Below are 21111 nucleotides of genomic sequence, written 5' to 3'. Positions count from 1 at the left end.
ACATACACTTCTAAGTGACATATTATTAAAATTAAGTTCTGCAACAGTTCTTTATGACAGAATGATTGAAGAATATACTCCTGCTGGGTCAAAAATATACACACAGCACATCTAATATATGGTTACATGTCCCACATAGTTTATTTGTTCACTTTGACCAGGCATTTTTAACCATCAACCAATTCTTGGCATGACTCTGGTTGGATCATTGACTCTACTTTACAAAACTGATTGTGTTTAACCCAGTTGATGGGATCAGTCCTTTGTAGTACCATCCACATTTCCTAAATAAGCTTTCAAGTGCTGATGTTGGCACAGAATCACAGCAGCTGCCTGTTTGACTGTGGGCAACATCACCAATGTCTCAGCTGCTATGAAATCATGGAAATAATGGTTTTCTTTCAGCATTAGGAGACAGATTGGTTGTTTTTTTTTACTCTGGCAGGAGACAACTGTGACAACCTGACTTATACGAACACAGGAATCACCAACTACAGTCAACAGGAATGTAGCAGTTCAAGCCACAAAGTTATATGATGTTACAGAACTGTCTACACCGCAGATCTAACAATCTAAATTAATGTATGGATATTTATGACCCAGCTGATTATGTTCATAACGCATGGTTTATTTATTTATTTATACGTTTTCTCCCCATTTTCCTCCTGATTTCCGCTGCTGAGGGATAACCGATTGCATCTGAGGAGAGCACGTCGCTGTACACGCCTTTTCCGACACGTGCACAGCCTTCCTCTTCCTGCCCCTGCATTCTGTACAGGCGTCTCTTCCGCCAAGCAGGGTCCTTACACAGCGTATGAAGACCCACCCACCGACACATAGAGTGGCCCCCACCGGTCAGTATTTGCTGCAGGCACTGTCAATTGTGCACGCCAGATGGCTCCCAGCCGACCACTGGCAACCGAGGAGTTCAGAATCTCGGCGCTGGTGTGCTAGCGGAATTTCCCGCTGCGCCAGCTGGGCGCCTGGGTTTATTTATTTTATTAAAAAAGGATCTACTGATGAGATCTGAGGATCCAGGGTTCAAATCTCAGCAGTGCTATCATCTGATTGGCTATTGTCTACTATTTAGTCTTGAAATGAGATGTTTGACAAGCTCATGGTCAGGTGTCCAAATATTTTTGTGCATATAATGTTGTGCCAACATTTGGAAGCCCATAAATAGTTCCATATAATTAAAACTTGATCATATAACATCAGATCTTCATTTCATTACATACATCTTCTTGTATTCCTCTGAGGTTTTTTTGTTGAAACTGGATCCAGATCCACTAGAATAAGGAAATAAAAAACAAGATTCATGATCACATTTCTGTATTAAAGCAATCTTCTCTTCTGTAATTAAAACAGGTAGCCGGTGGTGGACGTACATGTAACCGTTGGTGGATGTCGCAGCTGGTTTGTTGTCGCTCTTTGTGAAAGCACCTCTGCAAAATAAATTGTGTGGTTCATAATTTTAAAAAAAAACCCTGAAGATTCAATAGATTCATCACATAAACATGTAAAGATGTTTGCTTACCTGATCAGGTATCCTGAATTCTGTGTCCTGGAAATGCAGAAGAACAAAGATTACAGAAACAGTTTAGCTATCAGGTGCACTATATGGAAAAAAGTATGTGCTGGACAGGAAAGGTCCTTTCCTAAAATGTTCCTGAGCTCTATAATTAGAAAGAGTGTGCACATACGTTTGTCACTATAGTGCATTAGGTGTTAAGCTTTGGGCTCGACATTAGAGGGTAAAGTGTGAGATTTTACCTGTCGGTGCTTGTTGGAGGTTTTGTTTTGGGTTCAGTAGGTGTGTCTTCTACAGGCTCACTGTTCAGGCGACCTGACCGCACCTCAGCGAGCCTACAGTTGTAATAACAGCAATTGGGGCATGATGTACACATTATTAATAAAATAAACTTAAATAAATTACCTACACACTCTTAGCGGTGCAAACTCACCAGGGTTTTTCATCCTCTTCTTCGTTATTGGCCTGCTGCCGGCTGATCCAGCTGTTGTCCCCTTTCAGCGTCGTCCGAACCTTCGCTTTGCGTAAAACGGTCTTTCTGTCCCCCTCTAGACAAAACACAGTAAACCTTTCTTAAACAAGAAATGTACGCACTGGTTCATACAACAATAGAGGACAGGCCAGCCGTAGCCTAGTAGCCAAGGTGTTGGACTAGATGATAAAGTCCCTGGTTTAAGCCCCACCATGGCTAATCTACTAATGTTGGACCCCTGAGCAAGGCCCTTAATCGTCATAATAGCATCTGTTAAATATTAAAAATGTAAATAGCCTATTAATCCAAATATATGAGCTATGTATGACTAAAAATGGGTTAAAAGAAAAATTCTTGATAGTAACTTAAGTTTAAGAATGAGATTTGCAGCCGCTCAGGTGGAGCAGCGGTAAAAACACGCGCTGCAACCAGAGCTGGATCTCGAAAGTGCGTAGTTTCAAATCCAGCTCTGCCTTCACCGGTCAAGGCTGGGCGGCTATATGAACAACGATTGGCCTGTTGTTCAGGTGGGGGGGGCGGGATTTGAGACCGGAGGGGATACTCTCTCAGGACTGGGGCGGTTGCGCCCTCGGTGGCGCCTGCATGGAGACGGGAGGAGGTGCGGCGGAGTGTGTGATCCTCCGTGCACGGTGCTCTGCCGCGCTGCACTCGTCATGTGGGTGATAAGACGGTCGATTGGCTGTGCACGTGTCGGAGGAGGCGTGGAACGGCCTCGTCAGCCCCGATCAGGAGCAGGGACCGGCATTAGTGAGAGGATGATTGATGGGATGAAATTGGACGCGCTAAATTTATTTACAAAAATAATAATAATAAAATTTTAAAAAAGAATGAGATTTGCTCATAATTTGTAATTGCTATATTAATTAGATTGCAAAAACAAATCAATCCACCACCCGAGCACTTGAGTTTAAAGCTCAGCTGTGTTATCGACCTGGCCAGGCATCCAACAGGCACAATGTGCAGCACCTGAGGGAGGAAGGTCAGACGGGTTCTACATTGCTGCTACAACTGCTGCCTCTGCTGGCCGATCGATACACCTGCACATCAGAGGATCGATTCACATACGCCATGCGGCCCTCATGTCAGACTTCACCTCTGGCAGCAGCGGAGGAAGTTATGGGGAATTAGGGAACTGGACATGACTAAAGTGAAAGGAAATGATTGAAAATGTAACAAAAAAGTAAGAATTATTGGAGGAGGGGATACGTCCTGTGACATCCCAATTATTCTTGACCTTCAATCATTGTTTCATGCTGGAACCAGAACCACTGCGACCCTGACCAGGATTAAGCATGAAAATAAAATTAAATATCCACCCAGTAGAAGAAGCCTCCACAATTTTTGACCATGCATTCTGGGTTGGAATTTAGCAGACCCTTATCCAAAGCGACTTACAATTATGACTATAATTTTCGAGCAATTAAGGGCGAGGGGCCTTGCTCAAGGGCCCAACAGTGGCAACCTGGTCGGCATTGAGGCTTGAACTGGCAACCTTCTGCTTACTAGTCAAGTATCTTAACCTCTGAGCTACTACTTCCTATGTGTGGGAGCCGGGGTTCGAATCTCAAGCGCTGCTATCAGCTGGTCTGGCATCTACACACAGACATGATTGTTTGCGTCTGATCAGGGGTGTGGCCGAGGCCCTGTAATGGATTGGCATCCAGCCTGGGTGTGTTACTGCATTCCACCCGGTGAATCCGAGGAAACCAGACCCACCTCGATCCTGATCAGGAAAAAGCGCTGGTGAAAACATCAAGGAATGAAATGACAAACTATTAAATAATAATCAGGCTTTAATTAAACCACGTAGATCCGACCTCTCAGAATTCTACACATATAACGTGTGTAAAAATGGATAAATAAATAATTCTACTCTGTGTGAGAACGTGCATGTATTTCTTCCTGCATTCTGTGATGTGGAAGAACTGGTTTTGATAAACTGGTGTGAATGAGCAAATGAAGGAAGAAGTAACAGTACAGTATTCACGATAATTGCAATTACATTAGTCACAGCGATGTTGGGTTTGGCACCGAGAATTCTTACTAATTCTTAAGTTACGTTCATGTAAAAGGAAACAAGACTGTAGGGAGGGTAAAAGAACATGACTGTAGCTCACCTGTAGCCATGACTGGCAGCTTTATATCCAAAATGTCTTTAAGCGAAACCTGGTTTGAATAAAAAAAAGAAATAAACTTTAATACTTTAACACGTCATATTTAAACACATGTGGACGCCTGACCATGAGTTGCTGGACATCACATTCCAGTACCAATGGCCTTGTTCTATTCTTCAGAGAATGGCATTTGGAAGACGCTAAAAAGCCAAAGCAATTTACACAATTATAAGCAATTACAACTGTCAACGATAATTATTAAAGTTCAAGTTCTTAGGGTTTCTTTAATACCTTTAAAAAGTATCATGCAAATTAGCTCATAATCTGAGTGGGTGAAGCTACATAGTTCTTGAAGCTTGTTTGTAAGTCAGCGTTTTTTTTTTTTAAAAACCCTTTAAAAAGGTTTAAGGTTGCTCCAAACTTTTTCTACATCAAACTGAGGCCACTTTGGTCCCGGGGACATTCAGCATAAGCCTTAGATATTGTTTATACCCTTGGCCTGAGGGTATTACAAAATTACATTTTGGCCTTGTTATGCCATATACCTCATTCTGCCTAACTTAGACCTGTTGTCCCCATTAGTGGACACTTTTGTCTGCCATCTAGTGGTAGCAAAAGTACTAGATAATAAATAAGGTAAAACAAGATAAAAATGCATTGAGGTTAAAAAAAAAATTCACTTAACGACCCACATTTTGTCGGTGATTTTTACTGCAACTCAGGCAACACAAACAAAACACAAAACGATATATAATTAATTAATAAAAATGGTGGCAATCTGGTCCCAATGTGGTTTACAAGATGTAACTTAAAGCCTTGTGTACAAGTTTATTTTGCGTTTATGTGCCTGTTAAAATTTATTTTAAAATTCGGGGTAAAAGCTATATATACCATATAAATACGCTATGCTATAGCGCCATGATCAGACCGGTCGAGCTGACCTTGAGCACCTGAGCACCTCAGTAGTGGGGTGCAACTACCTGCTGACCAAGTCTCATGTCCGAATGACTTATGGTTTGGTCTGTGTGTTTCGTTTTATAGGAGAAAAAGAAGAAGAAAAATAATAGGGTTCCAGCAACATGGACGGTTTACAAAAGGAATCCTGGAGAAAAGGAAAACAACAAGAACCAAGAAGATGAGGATGGTCATAAAGAGACTGTGGGAGAGAGTTCCAGAGTTTGGGTTGCAGTGGAACTGAAGGACCTAGTGTAGTACGTGGGACAGCCAGCAGTCCAGAGCCAGCATATATAATAAATATCATATAATCAAAATTTCCCACCTGTTAATACTGAACTTGATCATTTGAAGTGGTGTCCACATATTTTAAGTTAGACAGGGCCTTTACTCTCTAAGATAACAATTCATCTCATGTTTAACCTGATTTAGACACATTTAGGAGGACCTACATTCTTCACCTATCAGGATTCCTGAGTAATAGTTCCACCCTGCCACTGAACCGGTCTCTCCACTTTCATCACACACTCTTACTCACACACACACACACACAAACACATATTTTACATAACAGTAATCAGTGAGTTTCAGTTACATCTTCCAACCACCTATTTTGTTCATTCATTCATTAATTGTCGTCTTTACTACTGTTTTATTTTGGTAAGGATCGTGGAACACTGGAGAACATGCAAACTGGAGGCAACAGAGCTGCCCAATGTGCCACCTCCTGTGCGGCACGCCTCATTTATTTTGTCAAACACTATAAATGTACCTGTAATGCTTTAGTAGTCATGTAGAAAACATTAGCATGTGCTATTTCTTAGTTAAATTGCACATGTAAGAATTATTTTGATTATTTGAGTACTTGGTGCTCTTATTCTAATAAATTTGCTATCAAATTCAATTTAGCTGTAGTTCATCAAAAATAGTTCATCGGCTATTATTTGCATGTGTCTAAGATGGCTGTAAAATGTTAAAAATGGTCAACCTTATAGCCCTTCTTGACGCAACCCTCCTATTTCAGGACATGGGACCTGCATTTAGAGCGCACGGACACCCCCAACATTCCCCTTCCCTGCCGCCCTGAACATTAGCCAATCATGTCCATGCAGACACCCTCGTATCTCCGGACCTCAGTGCTAGTGGGCTGGCGTACTTTACTGAAGAACCTAGTGAACCCTGAAGGACCTAGTGAACTGCTGCGCCACCTGAGTGCCACATATGTTGAGAATAAAAACAAATCTTGATGTCATTTATTTGATGTAACTGTTTTAAAATATTTATGAAATTTAATACTGTGAAAAAAGAACAAAAATAATCGGAATATATTATTGATTATATTGCGACTCCTGGCCTTTAGGCAAAACTGTGGTTCATGTTTTAAACAACTTTTCATTCTTACTCTTCTGCTTTAAAAATATATATATATAGAAATTAATAGTAAATTAAAAATAATAATACATGTATAAATACATTAACACTACAGATTGTTGGCTTTTCTGTATGTTTTGGGAAAGGGGTAAAACTGGATACCCAGTAAAAATTCTGGAAGAACCAAACAGCTGGCCTGTTTGACCTTACCAGTCTCTAATGTTATAAACTCATTATTTATTTGTATTAACCACTTCAAATCAGGGTCTTGGTGGGTGCAGTCCCACCTAGGAACTCTGGGCACAATGTAGAAATGCATCACATGCACCCTTCTGCATGCTTTTTGAGGTAGAAGGGAAACTAAAGAAGCCAAACCAAACTTTCTTCAGCTGTGTGTCGTCTGCTGACATATTCAATAGGCCGCTAACACTCTGCGTCATCACTTTTTATTAAAAAAAGTCTTTTTTATGTGCTGCCCTATCCTGAAAGTGTCATCACTTATTATAAAATACATTTGTTGGGCCCCAGGCTTGTTTGTTTGTATTTGCTCATCTGTCTGAACATCATAATATTTTACTTTAACTTATAATGTCTTTTTTTTTGGCCTGGAGCCCCAACAGGATCTCTCATGACTCTTGTTAAATACATATTTGAATAAACTTTCATAATAAAAGTGTGTGGCTTTCACAGTGGTCAAAACTGGGTATCGTTTTTAATTCTTATTTTATTCAGTACAGCTCGAGCCCTCAAGTGCTGAATAAAGTCTCTTGTTTACGTACTGTTGTAAGGTTGTGTGTAAGGTTGTAGAAGGTCCCAGTCTTGGGTCTTGGGAAAACCATACAAACACCATTTCAAAAAAGGTTGGGACGATTTATAAAATGCAGGAAGGAGAATTTCCATTGTTTTCACTGACCATCCTCATTGTATTTTGTAAATGTAAACACAATTTAAATATAATGCCTGCAGCACGCTCAAAAAGTTGGGACAGAGGCGTGTTACCGCTGTGTTACATCACCTTCCCTATTAATTACACCCTCCTTTCATGTTGCTCCAAATTTCGTCTCCAAACCCACTGTCCCTTCTTTATTGGAGTCTTGAAGTCACGTTTGAAGAGACACGCTACCACTAGTGCAGGTGCTTCGACCAGACAGTAGAGGGCGCAGTTTTGTTGTCATCAATTCCTTAATTCTGGTCAGGGTCACAGGAAAACACCCTGGACAGGGCGACAGTCCATTCAGACACCCCTCTTTCCCAGACGTTTATTCCTTAAGCAATGCTAATCATGCATGTAAGAGCGCCTGGTCAGGTCAATAGCACCACCTGAGGTCTCTCAAATATTCACACAATGGTACCTTCACACATATGCAAGTCATTAATGATGTGGGCACTGATGCACCCACATGGCATGACAGATGTGGGCTTTCGTACCAAGCTAAATCATAGCTAAACTCATCTGACCATCGCACATACTTCTGCAGTCTTTTGGTCCTTTTGAGATGAGCTCAGGCCCAGAGAACTTGGATGTACAGCTTTCTCTTTGTGTAATACTTTTAGGTTGCATTTCTTGATGTAGTGGTGGACTGTGTTAAGTGACACCAGTTGTCCGTAGCTATATTCATCAGAGTAGCATGATGTTTTTCTTTAAGCACTGCCATCTGAGGACTCGAAGATCATGCACATTCGAAAGTGCTTGAACTACACGACCTGAGTTTCCATCAGATTCTCTAAATCTTTTCACAATATCATGAACGGTAGATGGTAAAACTTCAATATTATTTGTAATCTTGCATTAAGAAATGTTCTTTTCGAACCTGAGCCATGATTGATCATTGTTTGCAACAGCTGATCCATGGGTGGATCCTTCTTTTATACCCAATCATGATTCCCTCACCTGTTAGAAGTTCACCTGCTCTTTGTGGAATACTTCAAAACTGTTTAACTTGTGTGAATGTTCTATAAACCTTTTACTGTTATTTTGCTCCATCCCAACTCATTTTTAATGTGTTTATATTTACAAGATATGACCAATTAGGTCAGTCAAAACATTACAGATGTGCCCAGATAAATCATGCTGGTTTGAACAGTGGTCTCTTTACCAAGGTCTAAAATAAAACCAAAATTGGCATCTTATGATGATAGGAAGTATGACTGGATGATTGTATATAATCTTTTTTTTTTTTACTTTTGTGTACTCCTATATATTTAGGCGACGCCCCAGCAGATCTGATCAGCATACCTGACTTAGATGCAAACCTCCTATTTCTACCCAGGTTTGGGACCTGCACTGAGAGCGCACTGACAAGAAATGAGCTAATCATGTCCACACAGATGCCTAACAGGTCGACAGCACTGCTGAGATTGGAACCCTGGATCCCCAGATCTCAGCAGTAGTGGTCTAGTGTTTTAAGATCAGCATTTTAAAGCCCGACTAAAGATTGTTGCGGATTACAAAAACGAATATCAGGAGCAGAAACTTCTCTTGCACAGTGTCCTATAACCCTGTGGTGAAGTAAACCTTGGCTGACAGTAGACAGACGTGTTCCAGCAGCTTCGAAACCTTGGCAGACTTATTTTTATTTTGGTGGTTCTTGGATTACATCTATATGGACAAATTTACTCTTATCATGACTTTGACAAAGAGGTCACTAATGTAGGCATACCGTATTACACACAGTTGGACGAGCCCTATTTATATAAAAAGTCGACTATAGTTAATCAACAAACTGTGTGACACTCGTCTCAAACAACCGTAAAATTAAACTGTAAAAACGTTCTGAGCCATATCATTCTCATTCTATGAGAATACGAGTACATTTAAAAGATTAATGAAAGATTAAACAGTGTGACGTTTGGCAAACAAGTCAGAGTCAACCGTCAAACAAGTGCAGTGACAAAGCAAATGGTTATACAAGGACAAACAGGTACAACGAGCCTCAAAGTAAAAGTGCTGACATTCTTATCAGTACTATCTATGAGAAAATAACAGTAATTACCCAAAATACTCGTATTTGCCCCAGTGGAAACAGAAAAAGGTTTGAAAATCTACTAAAAACTCCCATTCTGTAATAAAATCTTACCTTGATTCAGAACAAACACATCCAAAAGTGGTGTAAATCACCTCACTCTGGTTCACCAGCTCTTAATAGAGAAGATAAAGTCAGCAGAACTATCTGTACTGAGTCGGTCTACACCAGCCCACATAAACACACACACTGTGAGACTGAGAGAGGTATTTCTCTTCTGGTCGGAGCAGATCCGGGCGTTGGCACTGACAGACTAGCCCAGCCAGTTGGAGTGGCCTGGCTACCAGCACTGGGTGTGTATGTGTGTATGAATGTGTGCATGAATGTGTGCACGCATGAATAAGGAGGCAACACGAGTGCTTTTATTTGGCTAAATCTCTAGATTTTACACACATGAAACACAGCTGTTTAGAAAGGCGTGTGCGATACGGATCAGCAGATGTGTCATCCAGAGAGCTCTCTCGTTAACCTATAATGTGACCAGAACCTGTTGTGGTAATTAACTCTGGTTTCAAGGAGATACAGGATGTGTGATTGGTTTCACTGGGACCTCGGATCAGTCAAGCTTACAGCATGTATGGTCTTAACTAGGGTATGGCAGCATGGGAATACAGCAACATCATCAGCTAATAATCATCTAGATCCAGTGGCAGCATCATCACAAACAACATCTTTAAAGTGGTAAAGGTGGTTAACAGTTCCAAGTACAATTATTTGAAATTCTTTAGTCCATTTTGGTTCTTTACAATGATGTAGACTTCTGAATTTCATTTAAACTCTGCTCTAAAACTGTCCATCAAGCATTGTATCCAAGAGAGATAATGCCCATATCATCAATGACCAAGACAAGACCAAGACAAGAGCAGGATCCATACCAACTAAGACCAAAACACAACCAATGCCAATACCAACCAAGACCAAATCAAGACCAAAATCCATATCAACTAAGAACAAGCACAGAACCCGTACCAACTAGGACCAAGACAAGAGCAGGACCAAAACACAACCAAGGCCCATACCAGCCAGGACCAAATCAAGACCAAGATCCATACCAACCAAGAACAAGCACAGAACACATACCAACTAGGACCAAGATAAAAGCAGGATCCATACCAAAAAAGACCAAAACACAACCAAGGCCCATACCAACCAGGACCAAACCAAGACCAAGATCCATACCAACCAAGCCAAGCACAGAACCCATTCCAACTAGGACCAAGACAAGAGCAGAACTTCAACCAGCAGAGACAAAAACACAACCAGGGCACATACCAACCAGGAACAAATTAAGACAAAGACCCATACCAACTAAATCCCATACACCCTGAAACCGAAACACAACCAAGAGGCATACCAATCATAAACAAATACAGAAAATGGTGCATACCACCCAAGACTAAAGCAAGACCCTGTGACATTACCCAAGTCCAAACAAAAAGGAAGTCTAAGACCCATGCAACCAAAACTCTTGATGAATAGGCCTGCAGATCCAAATCAAAGAAAGGCCAACACAGATACCACCTTAATCCAAACAAAATACAAGGGCACAAAGGGAGACCAAGATGAGACCAAGACACATACCACCCAACACCAAAACAAGACCAAACTCTGCCATCCTGACCCAAAACTACTACTAATACCACCTAAGATGAAAAAAAAAACCAATGTCTCTTATAAGTGTTTGTAAACTTTTAACTTTTATTGTATTAAACCCCCTTTAGCACGTTACCTAAAACCTTTATTTAGAGTGTAACAGAAAACCAGGTGGATGCATCCACCAACACAAGTGCTGAGCAGATCTTTGGAGAAGTGATGACAGTCATATTGTCCTATGGGTTGTAGTGACGTTGCCAGTAGCAACACAACACTGAGCGAGGGGGTGTGGCCAAGCGTGCAGGTAGCAGTGACACACCCACACCTGTGGCTACAATTGGAGATGAAGGCGGTTTTCTAGAATATTCATAAGCCATTCAGGTGCTCAGGTGAGTCTCACAGCGCAGAACAGGTCAGACCACCCAAACCTATAGCTATGACTAATTGTTTGACAAGAATGTAAGAAATCTCACCAAGATCTTCGTAACTTACCCCAGTCACCACCACGCCAAGAACAGGAATGCCAAAAATGTGTGACAGTGCCAGTGTGGTCGCTGTGATGTATAAACAAGAGCGGCAGGTAATGAGCTGAAAGGATTGATGGTGGCGTCGTGATTGAGGGCGTGGTCCTGCGTGGAGTGTCACAAGACTAAAAAAGGCAAGAACAGACTACCTGCCCATCCCAGTCGTCTGGAACGTTCTTCACGGTGTAATCAGATCATTCAGTAAATATCAATGACTGCATATAGAGCAGCTTCTAAGGTGCGTTATTTTAATATTTAATAGTAATGTAATATATTATTACATTTACTATTACAAATAAGGTAAAATATTTAAAGAACATGGTGAAACCTGGCTGAAACAATTTAATAAAAACAGGTGGACCATAAGACCCAAAATCTCTCACCCAAAAGCACTCACTCACTTTTTTAACCGCTTATCCAATTAGGGTCACGGGGGGGTGCTGGAGCCTTTCGCAGCTTTTCAATGGGCGCAAGGCACACAGTAACACCCTGGACAGGGTGCCAGTCCATCGCAGGGCAGACACACAGACATACACACACACACATTCACCTATAGGGCAATTCAGTGTCTCCAATTAACCTGACTGCATGTTTTTGGACTGTGGGAGGAAACCGAAGCTTCCGGAGGAAACCCACGCAGACACGGGGAGAACATGCAAACTCCACACAGAAAGAACCCGGGACCTTCTTGCTGTGAGGCGACAGTGGTATAATGGTGCCCGACTTAATACTGGGTCATAAATACTGAAGGTGTGTGGTGTTTTGTAAACCTAGCCACTACAGAAAGGGGGAGACAGATCAGTGCACCCTCGGTTCTGGTCCCAAGCCCGGATGAATGGGACAGTTGCGTCAGAAAAGGCAATTGTGCCAAGTCAAATATGTGGCTGAATGATCTGCTGTAGACGAATAAACAGTCTAAACTACAAACATGGGCAGTGGTGGTGATTAAGTGATCAGAGGGTCGCTGGTTTAAGCCCTATCACCATTAACATGCCACTATTGGGCCCTTAACCCTCAATTGCTAGCATTGTGGTCAGTACAAAGATCTGCTAAACAGCATAAATGTAAATGTAAACATGGCTGACTCACATTTCAACCTCTATGTCAGCACATGAAGCTAACAACAACACTATGTTTTTACAGGTAACTGGTCATAGAAAAACATTTAAACTGTAAACTGTAAAGCTGGGTGGCCAGGGTCCTTTCTGTGTAGAGTTTGCATGTTCTCCCTGTGTCCATGTGGGTTTTTTATCGGGTGCTCCGGTTTCCTCCCACACATCCAAAGACATGCGGTCAAATCAACTAGAGGTACCAGAAATTTCTCTAATCAAAGTGTGTATGAAAATATGTGTGTGTATGGGTGCCCTGTAATGGACTGAATCAGACCCCCCATGACCCTGACCAGGATAACGTGGTGCTAAAACTGACAATAAATGAGTACTTTAATGCCTTAGGTAAATATATATATATATAAAATATACAGGCTTGAACAAATGAGCTGCCCCTTGGCAGCTAGTTTACCGGATTAAATAGGTAAGTTATAAAATAAAAACTAAACTAAACTTCTGCTGAATTTAAACAATTAAAAGCAGGTAGTCTGGAGCTGAAAGGGTGGTTTTCTGTGTCAGGAGCTGGAAAATATGTTATAAACAAAACAAGGAAATGCACACCATCAGAAAAAATGTAAGGTCATCTGTAAGGTCATCAGGAATCAGAATAGTTTCCTAGTTACAGTCCTGACCTGAACCAAATAGAGATGATATAGATGATATGTGCCTAATTTAATTTAATTGAGTAAAATAAAACAATAGAAAAGCTAAAAGTTATTAAGAATACTAATAATAATAATACTTGACATTGGTAACCTAGTGATGCTCTGTGTATTCTGACACCTTTCTATCAGAACCAGCATGAACTTCTCCAGCAGTTTGAGCTACATCTGTTGGATCGCTGCCCACGTGCATCAGTGAGTCTTGGCCGCCCATTTACCACTGTATTGATAGATGCTGACCACTGCAGACCGGGAACACTCCACAAGAGCTGCAGTTTTGGAGATGCTCTGACCCAGTCGTCTAGCCATCACAATTTGGCCCTCGTCAAACTCGCTCAGATCCTCACGCTCGCCCATTTTTCCTGCTTCTATCATCAACTTCAAGGATAAAATGTTCACTTGCTGCCTGATATATCCCCCCACTAACAGGTGCCGTGATGAAGAGATACTCAGTGTTATTCACTTCACCTGTCAGTGCTCATAATGTTATGCATCGTCGGTATATATATATATATATATATATATATGAGAAATAAAGGCATTCTATTCTATTCTGCTTGTTGGCTGTGTTAATATGGTGCTTTCTTAAAGAAATTACATTTATTTTATCCACATATTACAATGTCCAGTATGTGTGATAACTGTTTAATGATCTGAAATGCTTTAGTGAGACAAAAAGGTTCATTTTGAACAAAAGTATCACAAAATATGGACAAACACCATATTACGATTATAATACTCCTTATGGCGAATGCTAAATCGCTAAAACCAGGCACCACTAATGATGCTATAAAAATATCTCTATATTTATTTACTTTCTGAGATGGGTATTAACCAATCCTGCTGTATACAAATTCAACTCCACACACAGTCCTCATTATAATACACTAGGCTTCTCGTCTCAGGTGAGGGTAACTGGCGACAGTCCGGGCGACGGCCTCCTTCAGGCTCACCGGCGGCTCGTACCCCATGTCCCGCTTGGCCCGGGAACAGCTGTAGTAGTGGTGGGTACCGGCCAGAGCCACGCGCATGGGGGTAAAGGTGGGCTTTATGCTCACCAGGGGGCGCAGCAGCAAGGTCAGCAGCCACAGCAGCATAGCGATCCCGTAGACCAGAGCGTAGGGCAGGTGGTAGCGCGGGGCGCTGTAGCCCAGGCCGACCAACACCTGAGACATGAAGTCCCAAAAGCGGATGGGCTCGTCGTTGGTTATGTGATACGCCTGTGAGACGATGGGGATAAATTAATAACAAAGATAAATATAAAGTGTGACACACACAAACTGTATTAAAGCAACCTTTTTATGCCATTGTATGTGTCATTTTTTATTTCTTTAGAGCATTTGTAATCTTGTTTTCTGGCTGTATATAGGGCTCACCACAGTGAATCTGGTCAGTATTTATGTGTATTACAATTTCCAGTATGTGTAATAACTGTTTAATGATCTGAAATGCTTTAGTAGGGCAAAAAGGTTTAAAAAAGTTCATTTTCAGCAGAAGTATCACAAAATATGGACAAACGCCACAATTACGATTGTAATACTCCTTAATCCGCAAATGCTAAATAGCTAAAACCTGGCCCCCAAATAGTTTTAAAGCAATACTTTCACACTACCCATGTTTACAACCCCTTTTATTCCTCTCTGAGCTTGGGACCGGCACTGTGAGCGCAATCACAACTGTGTCTTCCAATAGCTAGGCTGTATAGACCAGCGTTAGCCAATCGTGTCCATTCAGCACTGCTAAGATTGAAACCCTGGATGCACAGATCTCAGCAGTAGTGGTTTAGTGTACTTTATGGCTGCGCCACCCAAGTGACTTTCAACCAATAAAAAAATCTTTATTTAGTTATTTTGACCAGATATTCATATTTTTTAAGCCTTTTGAACAAGAGAGATCTGTGAAGAAGTCTGAAGAACAAAGTTTTTCTAGAGCAAGACCAAACCCAGCTTATATTTTATGGGCCAATCGATGTGTCCTGATTATAATGCACAAAGAAATGTTAGTAACTTGAACAGGCTGCATTCCAAACCCAATCTTCATACTAAATAGTATGTCTAATAAGTGCACTACCAATTGTACACACTCTACCAACAATATGCTCAAACATCCACTTCACACTAATTTATTCAGGTTTTCCTTTCATTTGTCAGTCAGTGATACAGATTTATAAACACACACACTCACTCACACACACACACACTCACCTTTCCACACAGCGCAGAATCTGCCTTCAGATGCTCAGCAGCCAGGATGTGACCATGAACCACATTTTCCACGTATGTGAAGTCCACCAGGTTAGAGCCGTCTCTACAAATCAAACACGGAACGGCTGTTCAGTGTCTCATGTATGAACGTGGTGAGACTCATTCCACAAAATAACAAACACAGGAGACCTGCCGCCACCCTGACCAGGATAAAGCAGTTAACGCAAATAAAATTAAATAGTTTTCTTAGTTCCGAACACTCAGGTGGCACAGTGATCAGCGGTAAACAGCCTAGCCACTGTGAGGTGCACTTATCGGTGCGCTCTCAGTCCAGGTCCCAAGCCTGGATAGAGATAAGAGGGTTGAGTCAGTAAAGGGCACACGATGAAAAAACTGTCTGGCAACCCCTAAACACCAGTGCAACCAAAAAAATAAATAAAATAAAAGTATTTACATTTTAAAAAAGCATTATTTGAGTGTATGAACGCATTTTTTTATTTTATTAATTACGATTGTAATACTCCGAATTCGCTATGTGAGCGTCATTGTGTGGCAGTAGAACTGGAACACTGTACTATTGGTGACGACCGGTAGTATAAGTTACTTTGTCTGCTGTCAGTCTGTGGGATAGTCTTAGTATTTAGTCCTGTAATCTCCCCGTTAATATGTATAATTAATCCCTTATAATAATCTCTCGTTTTAATTTCATATTCTCTAAATTGTAGGGTATAATTTACTATATTTTCTTTTAGTTTTCATGTTCTTAATTGCTTATCTCTCTTGTTTTAATTTCATATTCCCTAAATTGTAACTAAATGTTTGCAAGAAGTCTTTCTGAGGTTCTAGATCTCAGGAATGTTTTAATGCTTTTAATTAAATAAATAAACTTGCCTTGCCTAATAACTCTGCCACCTAGTGCTTCTGTGCTTTATTGCAACTATAAGGTTCTGCAGCATTTTAATCACTTCCAGTGTTTTAATTTACATTTACATTTACATTTTCAGCATTTAGCAGACGCTTTTTATCCAAAGCGACTTACACAATGAGCAATTGAGGGTTAAGGACCTTGCTCAGGGACCCAACAGTGGCAACTTGGTGGTGGCGGGGCTTGAACCGGCAACTTTCTGTTTACTAGTCCAGTACCTTAACCACTGAGCTATCACTGGCCCCTGGATCACTGGATCATTTTAATGATGAGGTAAATGCTAACAAACTCTTAGTTTTAAACACTGATACATCTAAGTTTCATTCCATTCAAGCTATTATTTTATTAATACAAAAAAATAAGCAAATGACAGCCATGTAACACCTGTAGCAGGACAGGGAACAGAGCACTAATGAATATGTTTCTTTTCCACTTTCTAACCTTGTAAAACGGCTACAGTCTATGCAGGAAACTTCCACAATAACTTAATTTAAAGGCACTCGGGTAAAACAACGTGAAGCAGGTTCAAACGTCAGCGCTGCAATCAGACAGACGGTGTCTATGCAGGCATGATTGACTATGTCTGCCATGGATTGGCACCCTGTTCACTCAGTGTTTCCCGGTGTACCTGGCCAGAAAATGTTGTTAATTCACTTATTTTAATAAAAAAGTTATTTCAGTGGTGTAAAGAGATTCATCTGTGTATGACATCCCAGCCTACTGTTGTACAAGGGAACCAGTTCCCCTATTTCTCACTCAAGGTGGTTCTTACTTACCCGATGATGAATTTCATCTTGCCCCGGCGCGCTGTATCCACCAGAATGGGCACAAGCTGGGGGTCTCGAGGTCCAAAGATTCCATGAGGACGGATTGCAACAGTGAGAAAACCCTTCTCCTTACTGCACGCTTCCAGGACGATCTGTCAGTCAAATAATAATAAAAAATAAGGATAATTTCCATTGTCATATTGTTGAATTATATTTTTTATCTGATTAATATGAATAAACCCAGGAGGGAAGACGTATGTACCTTCTCCTGCTGGATTTTGGTTTCTGTATAGTAATCGATGGGCTTTTTGGCGTACGGTAAATCCTCCTTTCCATTCTTGATGTCCGTTCCTTCAAACACCACACTGGCACTGCTGGTTAGGACTAGTTTCTGCAAAACAAACAATATTGATTTATTATCAAGCCACGACATTGTACGCTAACACCAGGTCAACTCTAAATGTTTTTCCTTTGGCTGCTCCTGTATTTAGGGGTCGCCACAACGGATCTGGTCCATTTACGAGGCCTGATTCAACCCTTCTATTTCTTTTTGGGCTTGGGACCGCCACTAATAGTGCATTGACAATGACTAGACTGTTTCAAGCTCCCACCGACCAATAGCACAGCTGAAATTCGAACTCTGGCTGCCCACTTCTCAGCAAAAGTGAGCCAGCGTACTTTAACACTGCGCCACCCGAGTGCCCCAAATTCATTTTTCTATTTCTTTTATTAAAAACAACCAATCTGAGGGTATACGTGTCCATACCTGCACTCCAGCCTCTTGGCAGGCATCGATAATGGTGCGTGTGCCCTCCACGTTGACCTTCTGGAAGAGACTGCGATCATCACAGGCCGGGGAAGGAGAAGCACAATGAAACACCAGCGGCACATCCTTCAACACTGTAAGCAAAGCCTGAAAAAAGAACACAATATCAATGCTTTTCATCTACACATTGTCTCAAACCACATACTACTTTACAAAATTACAGCTACGTATATCAACCTGCACCTCCCAAGAAACCCCAGATTCAACTCACCTGTTTGTCACACAAGTCTCCTTGGTGGAATGTGACCCCAGGTAGTTCGTATCTCTGTGCAATATCAAACACGGCCACCGAGTAACCTTTCTGCACCAGGCGCTCGACGAGGTGCCTCCCCAAAAAGCCAGAGCCGCCGATTACAGCACACCGTTTGTTGCCCTGTTTACATGAAAATCCAGTTAAGAATAATGTTTAAGGTTCTAAGGTGGGTTTATGGATTCCACCTAATAAGCAACATAAGCAGCTGATCAGGCTCTCAAAGGCAACAGCTGGTCGAGCGTCTACACCCAGACATGTTTAACTCTCTGAGGCCCCATGATGGATTGGTATCATGTCAAGGTGTGTTACTCCAGTGATTCTGGGTCCTGACCAGGATAAAACAGTGGTAAAACATGAAGGTGACTACATGTAACTAAAAAACATCTGATCACCTACACAGGTATTAAACCTGGTATGAATACTTTTTTTAAATCGGTCACTCTTTGGTCGCTGCATGTGAGGAATTTGGCATGTTCTTCCTGAGTGTGTTTCCATCAGAAAGTGTGGTTTCCTCTGACCCCCAAAAACATGTAGTAGGTGGACTGGCCACTCTAAATTACACCTAGGTGTGTGTAGGTGTGTGTGTGTGTGTGTGTGTGAGAGAGAGAGAGAGAGAGAGAGAGGGTGTGTGTGTGAGTGAGTTAGTTGATTAGTTAGTTAGTTAGTTTCAGTGGCCTTGCAATGTACTGGTGCACAGTGTATTTTCTATTTCTGCCCTAATCATTTCGGGTGACACCAGACCCACTGTGGCCTTACCAGGATCTTACAAACTTACTTTTTTGCTGGACCTAAATATAATAATAATAGTAATGATGATAATAATAATAGTAATAATAATAATAATAATAAAAATAGTAATAATAATAGTAATAGTAATAATAATAATAATAGTAGTAGTAATAATAATAAAAATAATAGTAATAATAATAATAATAATAATAGTAATAATAATAATAATAATAGTAATAATAATAATAGTAATAATAATAATAATAATAGTAATAGTAATAACAATAACAAAAAAAGTAATAAGAATAGTAATAGTAATAATAATAATATTAGTAGTATTAATAATAATAATAATAATAGTAATAATAATAATAATAATAATAATAATAATAGTAATAGTAATAATAATAATAATAGTAATAATAATAATAATAGTAATAATAATAATAATAGTAATACAAATAATAGTAATAATAATAATAATAGCAATAATAATAATAATAATAATAATAGTAGTAATAATAATAATAATAGTAATAATAATAATAATAATAATAGCAATAATAATAATAATAATACAAATAATAGTAATAATAATAATAATAGTAATAATAATAATAGTAATAATAATAATAGTAATAATAATAGTAGTAATAATAATAATAATAGTAATAATAATAATAATAATAATAGCAATAATAATAATAATAATAATAGTAATAATAATAATAAAAATAGTAATAATAATAATAATAATAATAATAATAAAGGTTGTACTCACTGGTCTGATTCGAGTTGCCATACTCACTGTACTGATAGAAGTAAAAGACTGTAATAAAGACTTTTTTACGCAACTTTTACGAATTTAAATGTACGTATCCGTCTTATTACAACGATTTATAAAGTAAATCCACAAATAAAAACACTAGACGAAGAAACTCCTCACATTTAAACCGACATCTTTGACATGTGTACACATTAAACAAACCACCTTAAACATAAGAAACGCGTTCGTTCATAAATACTAAGGCGGAATCTCAAATATCCCCTTATGCTCTTGATAGGTTTACTATATAGGCTATAAAACGGTGCCTTTTATAGTCTTCGTAGTGCACTCTGTGTTCATTAGTAAACTATTTGAGTAAAAACCAGTGAGCGGATCAGCTGATAGAAGAGAATGCTGCGATTGGCTGCTCTGATCGCGGTTCTCAAGGTAACGGGTACGCTCGACCAATGACAAGATGAAACGTCAAATTACACCATTGCTTGAAATAGTCAGTGAATGGCGCCACATAAGTGACCGCCTTCTTCAAATTGAGGGCTGTGTCTCAAATTGCAAATAGGGTGCTTACTAGGTTGCTTATTTTTGGATTATTTCTACATTTTACGAGTACAAACATATAAATATTATAATTTATTTGACTTCTTTTAATTACAGCTTAATATATTATATATACTATAACGTATAGGTTCACATTATGCAATTTGAAAGACAGTTAGGGACTAACAAGTAAGTGCATAGTGCAAAATTTGAGACAGAGCCGGGGTAAACGTCAAAAGACAGGCTTCATCCCTTAAGGTCAAAAGTTTACATACAACCTGTGATAGACATTCTGTTTTTATCTACGCTTTAGCATGGTCTGGGTCGCGGTGGGTCTGTTTCAATGGGTGAACTGCAAGAAACACCCGGCATCCAGCATCCAGCCAACCACAGTGTGCATCATCCTGCATCCTGCATCCAGACAACCACAGTGCGCATCATCCTGCATCCAGCATCCAGCCAACCACAGTGCGCATCATCCTGCATCCTGCATCCTGCATCCAGCCAACCACAGTGCGCATCATCCTGCATCCAGCATCCAGCCAACCACAGTGCGCATCATCCTGCATCCAGCATCCAGCCAACCACAGTGCGCATCATCCTGCATCCTGCATCCAGCCCACCACAGTGCGCATCATCCTGCATCCAGCATCCAGCCCACCACAGTGCGCATCATCCTGCATCCAGCATCCAGCCCACCACAGTGCGCATC

The 21111-nt window shown here is 40.3% G+C and overlaps 1 protein-coding gene and 1 long non-coding RNA gene across 2 annotated transcripts; both read right to left on the bottom strand.

The window, feature by feature from the left end:
• Window positions 1-1399: 1399 nt before the first annotated feature.
• LOC134319278 (uncharacterized) lies at window positions 1400-1848 on the bottom strand. The gene is made up of 3 exons (XR_010013483.1): window positions 1774-1848; window positions 1538-1564; window positions 1400-1445 (listed from the first exon to the last, which is right to left on the bottom strand). It is a non-coding gene; the product is annotated as an uncharacterized LOC134319278 (long non-coding RNA).
• A 12166-nt stretch (window positions 1849-14014) lies between these two features.
• Window positions 14015-20064, bottom strand: nsdhl (NAD(P) dependent steroid dehydrogenase-like). Its single transcript, XM_063000342.1, has 7 exons — window positions 19860-20064; window positions 18308-18469; window positions 18037-18183; window positions 17533-17661; window positions 17280-17422; window positions 15579-15681; window positions 14015-14594 (listed from the first exon to the last, which is right to left on the bottom strand). Exons 1-7 carry the CDS (start codon window positions 19878-19880, stop codon window positions 14262-14264), a joined length of 1038 nt encoding a protein of 345 aa, XP_062856412.1. The 5' UTR covers window positions 19881-20064; the 3' UTR covers window positions 14015-14261.
• Window positions 20065-21111: the final 1047 nt, after the last annotated feature.

Source organism: Trichomycterus rosablanca, chromosome 8, assembly GCF_030014385.1.
Source record: "Trichomycterus rosablanca isolate fTriRos1 chromosome 8, fTriRos1.hap1, whole genome shotgun sequence".
Taxonomy (NCBI): Eukaryota; Metazoa; Chordata; class Actinopteri; order Siluriformes; family Trichomycteridae; genus Trichomycterus; species Trichomycterus rosablanca.
This window is presented reverse-complemented; position numbering and strand designations above follow the sequence as displayed.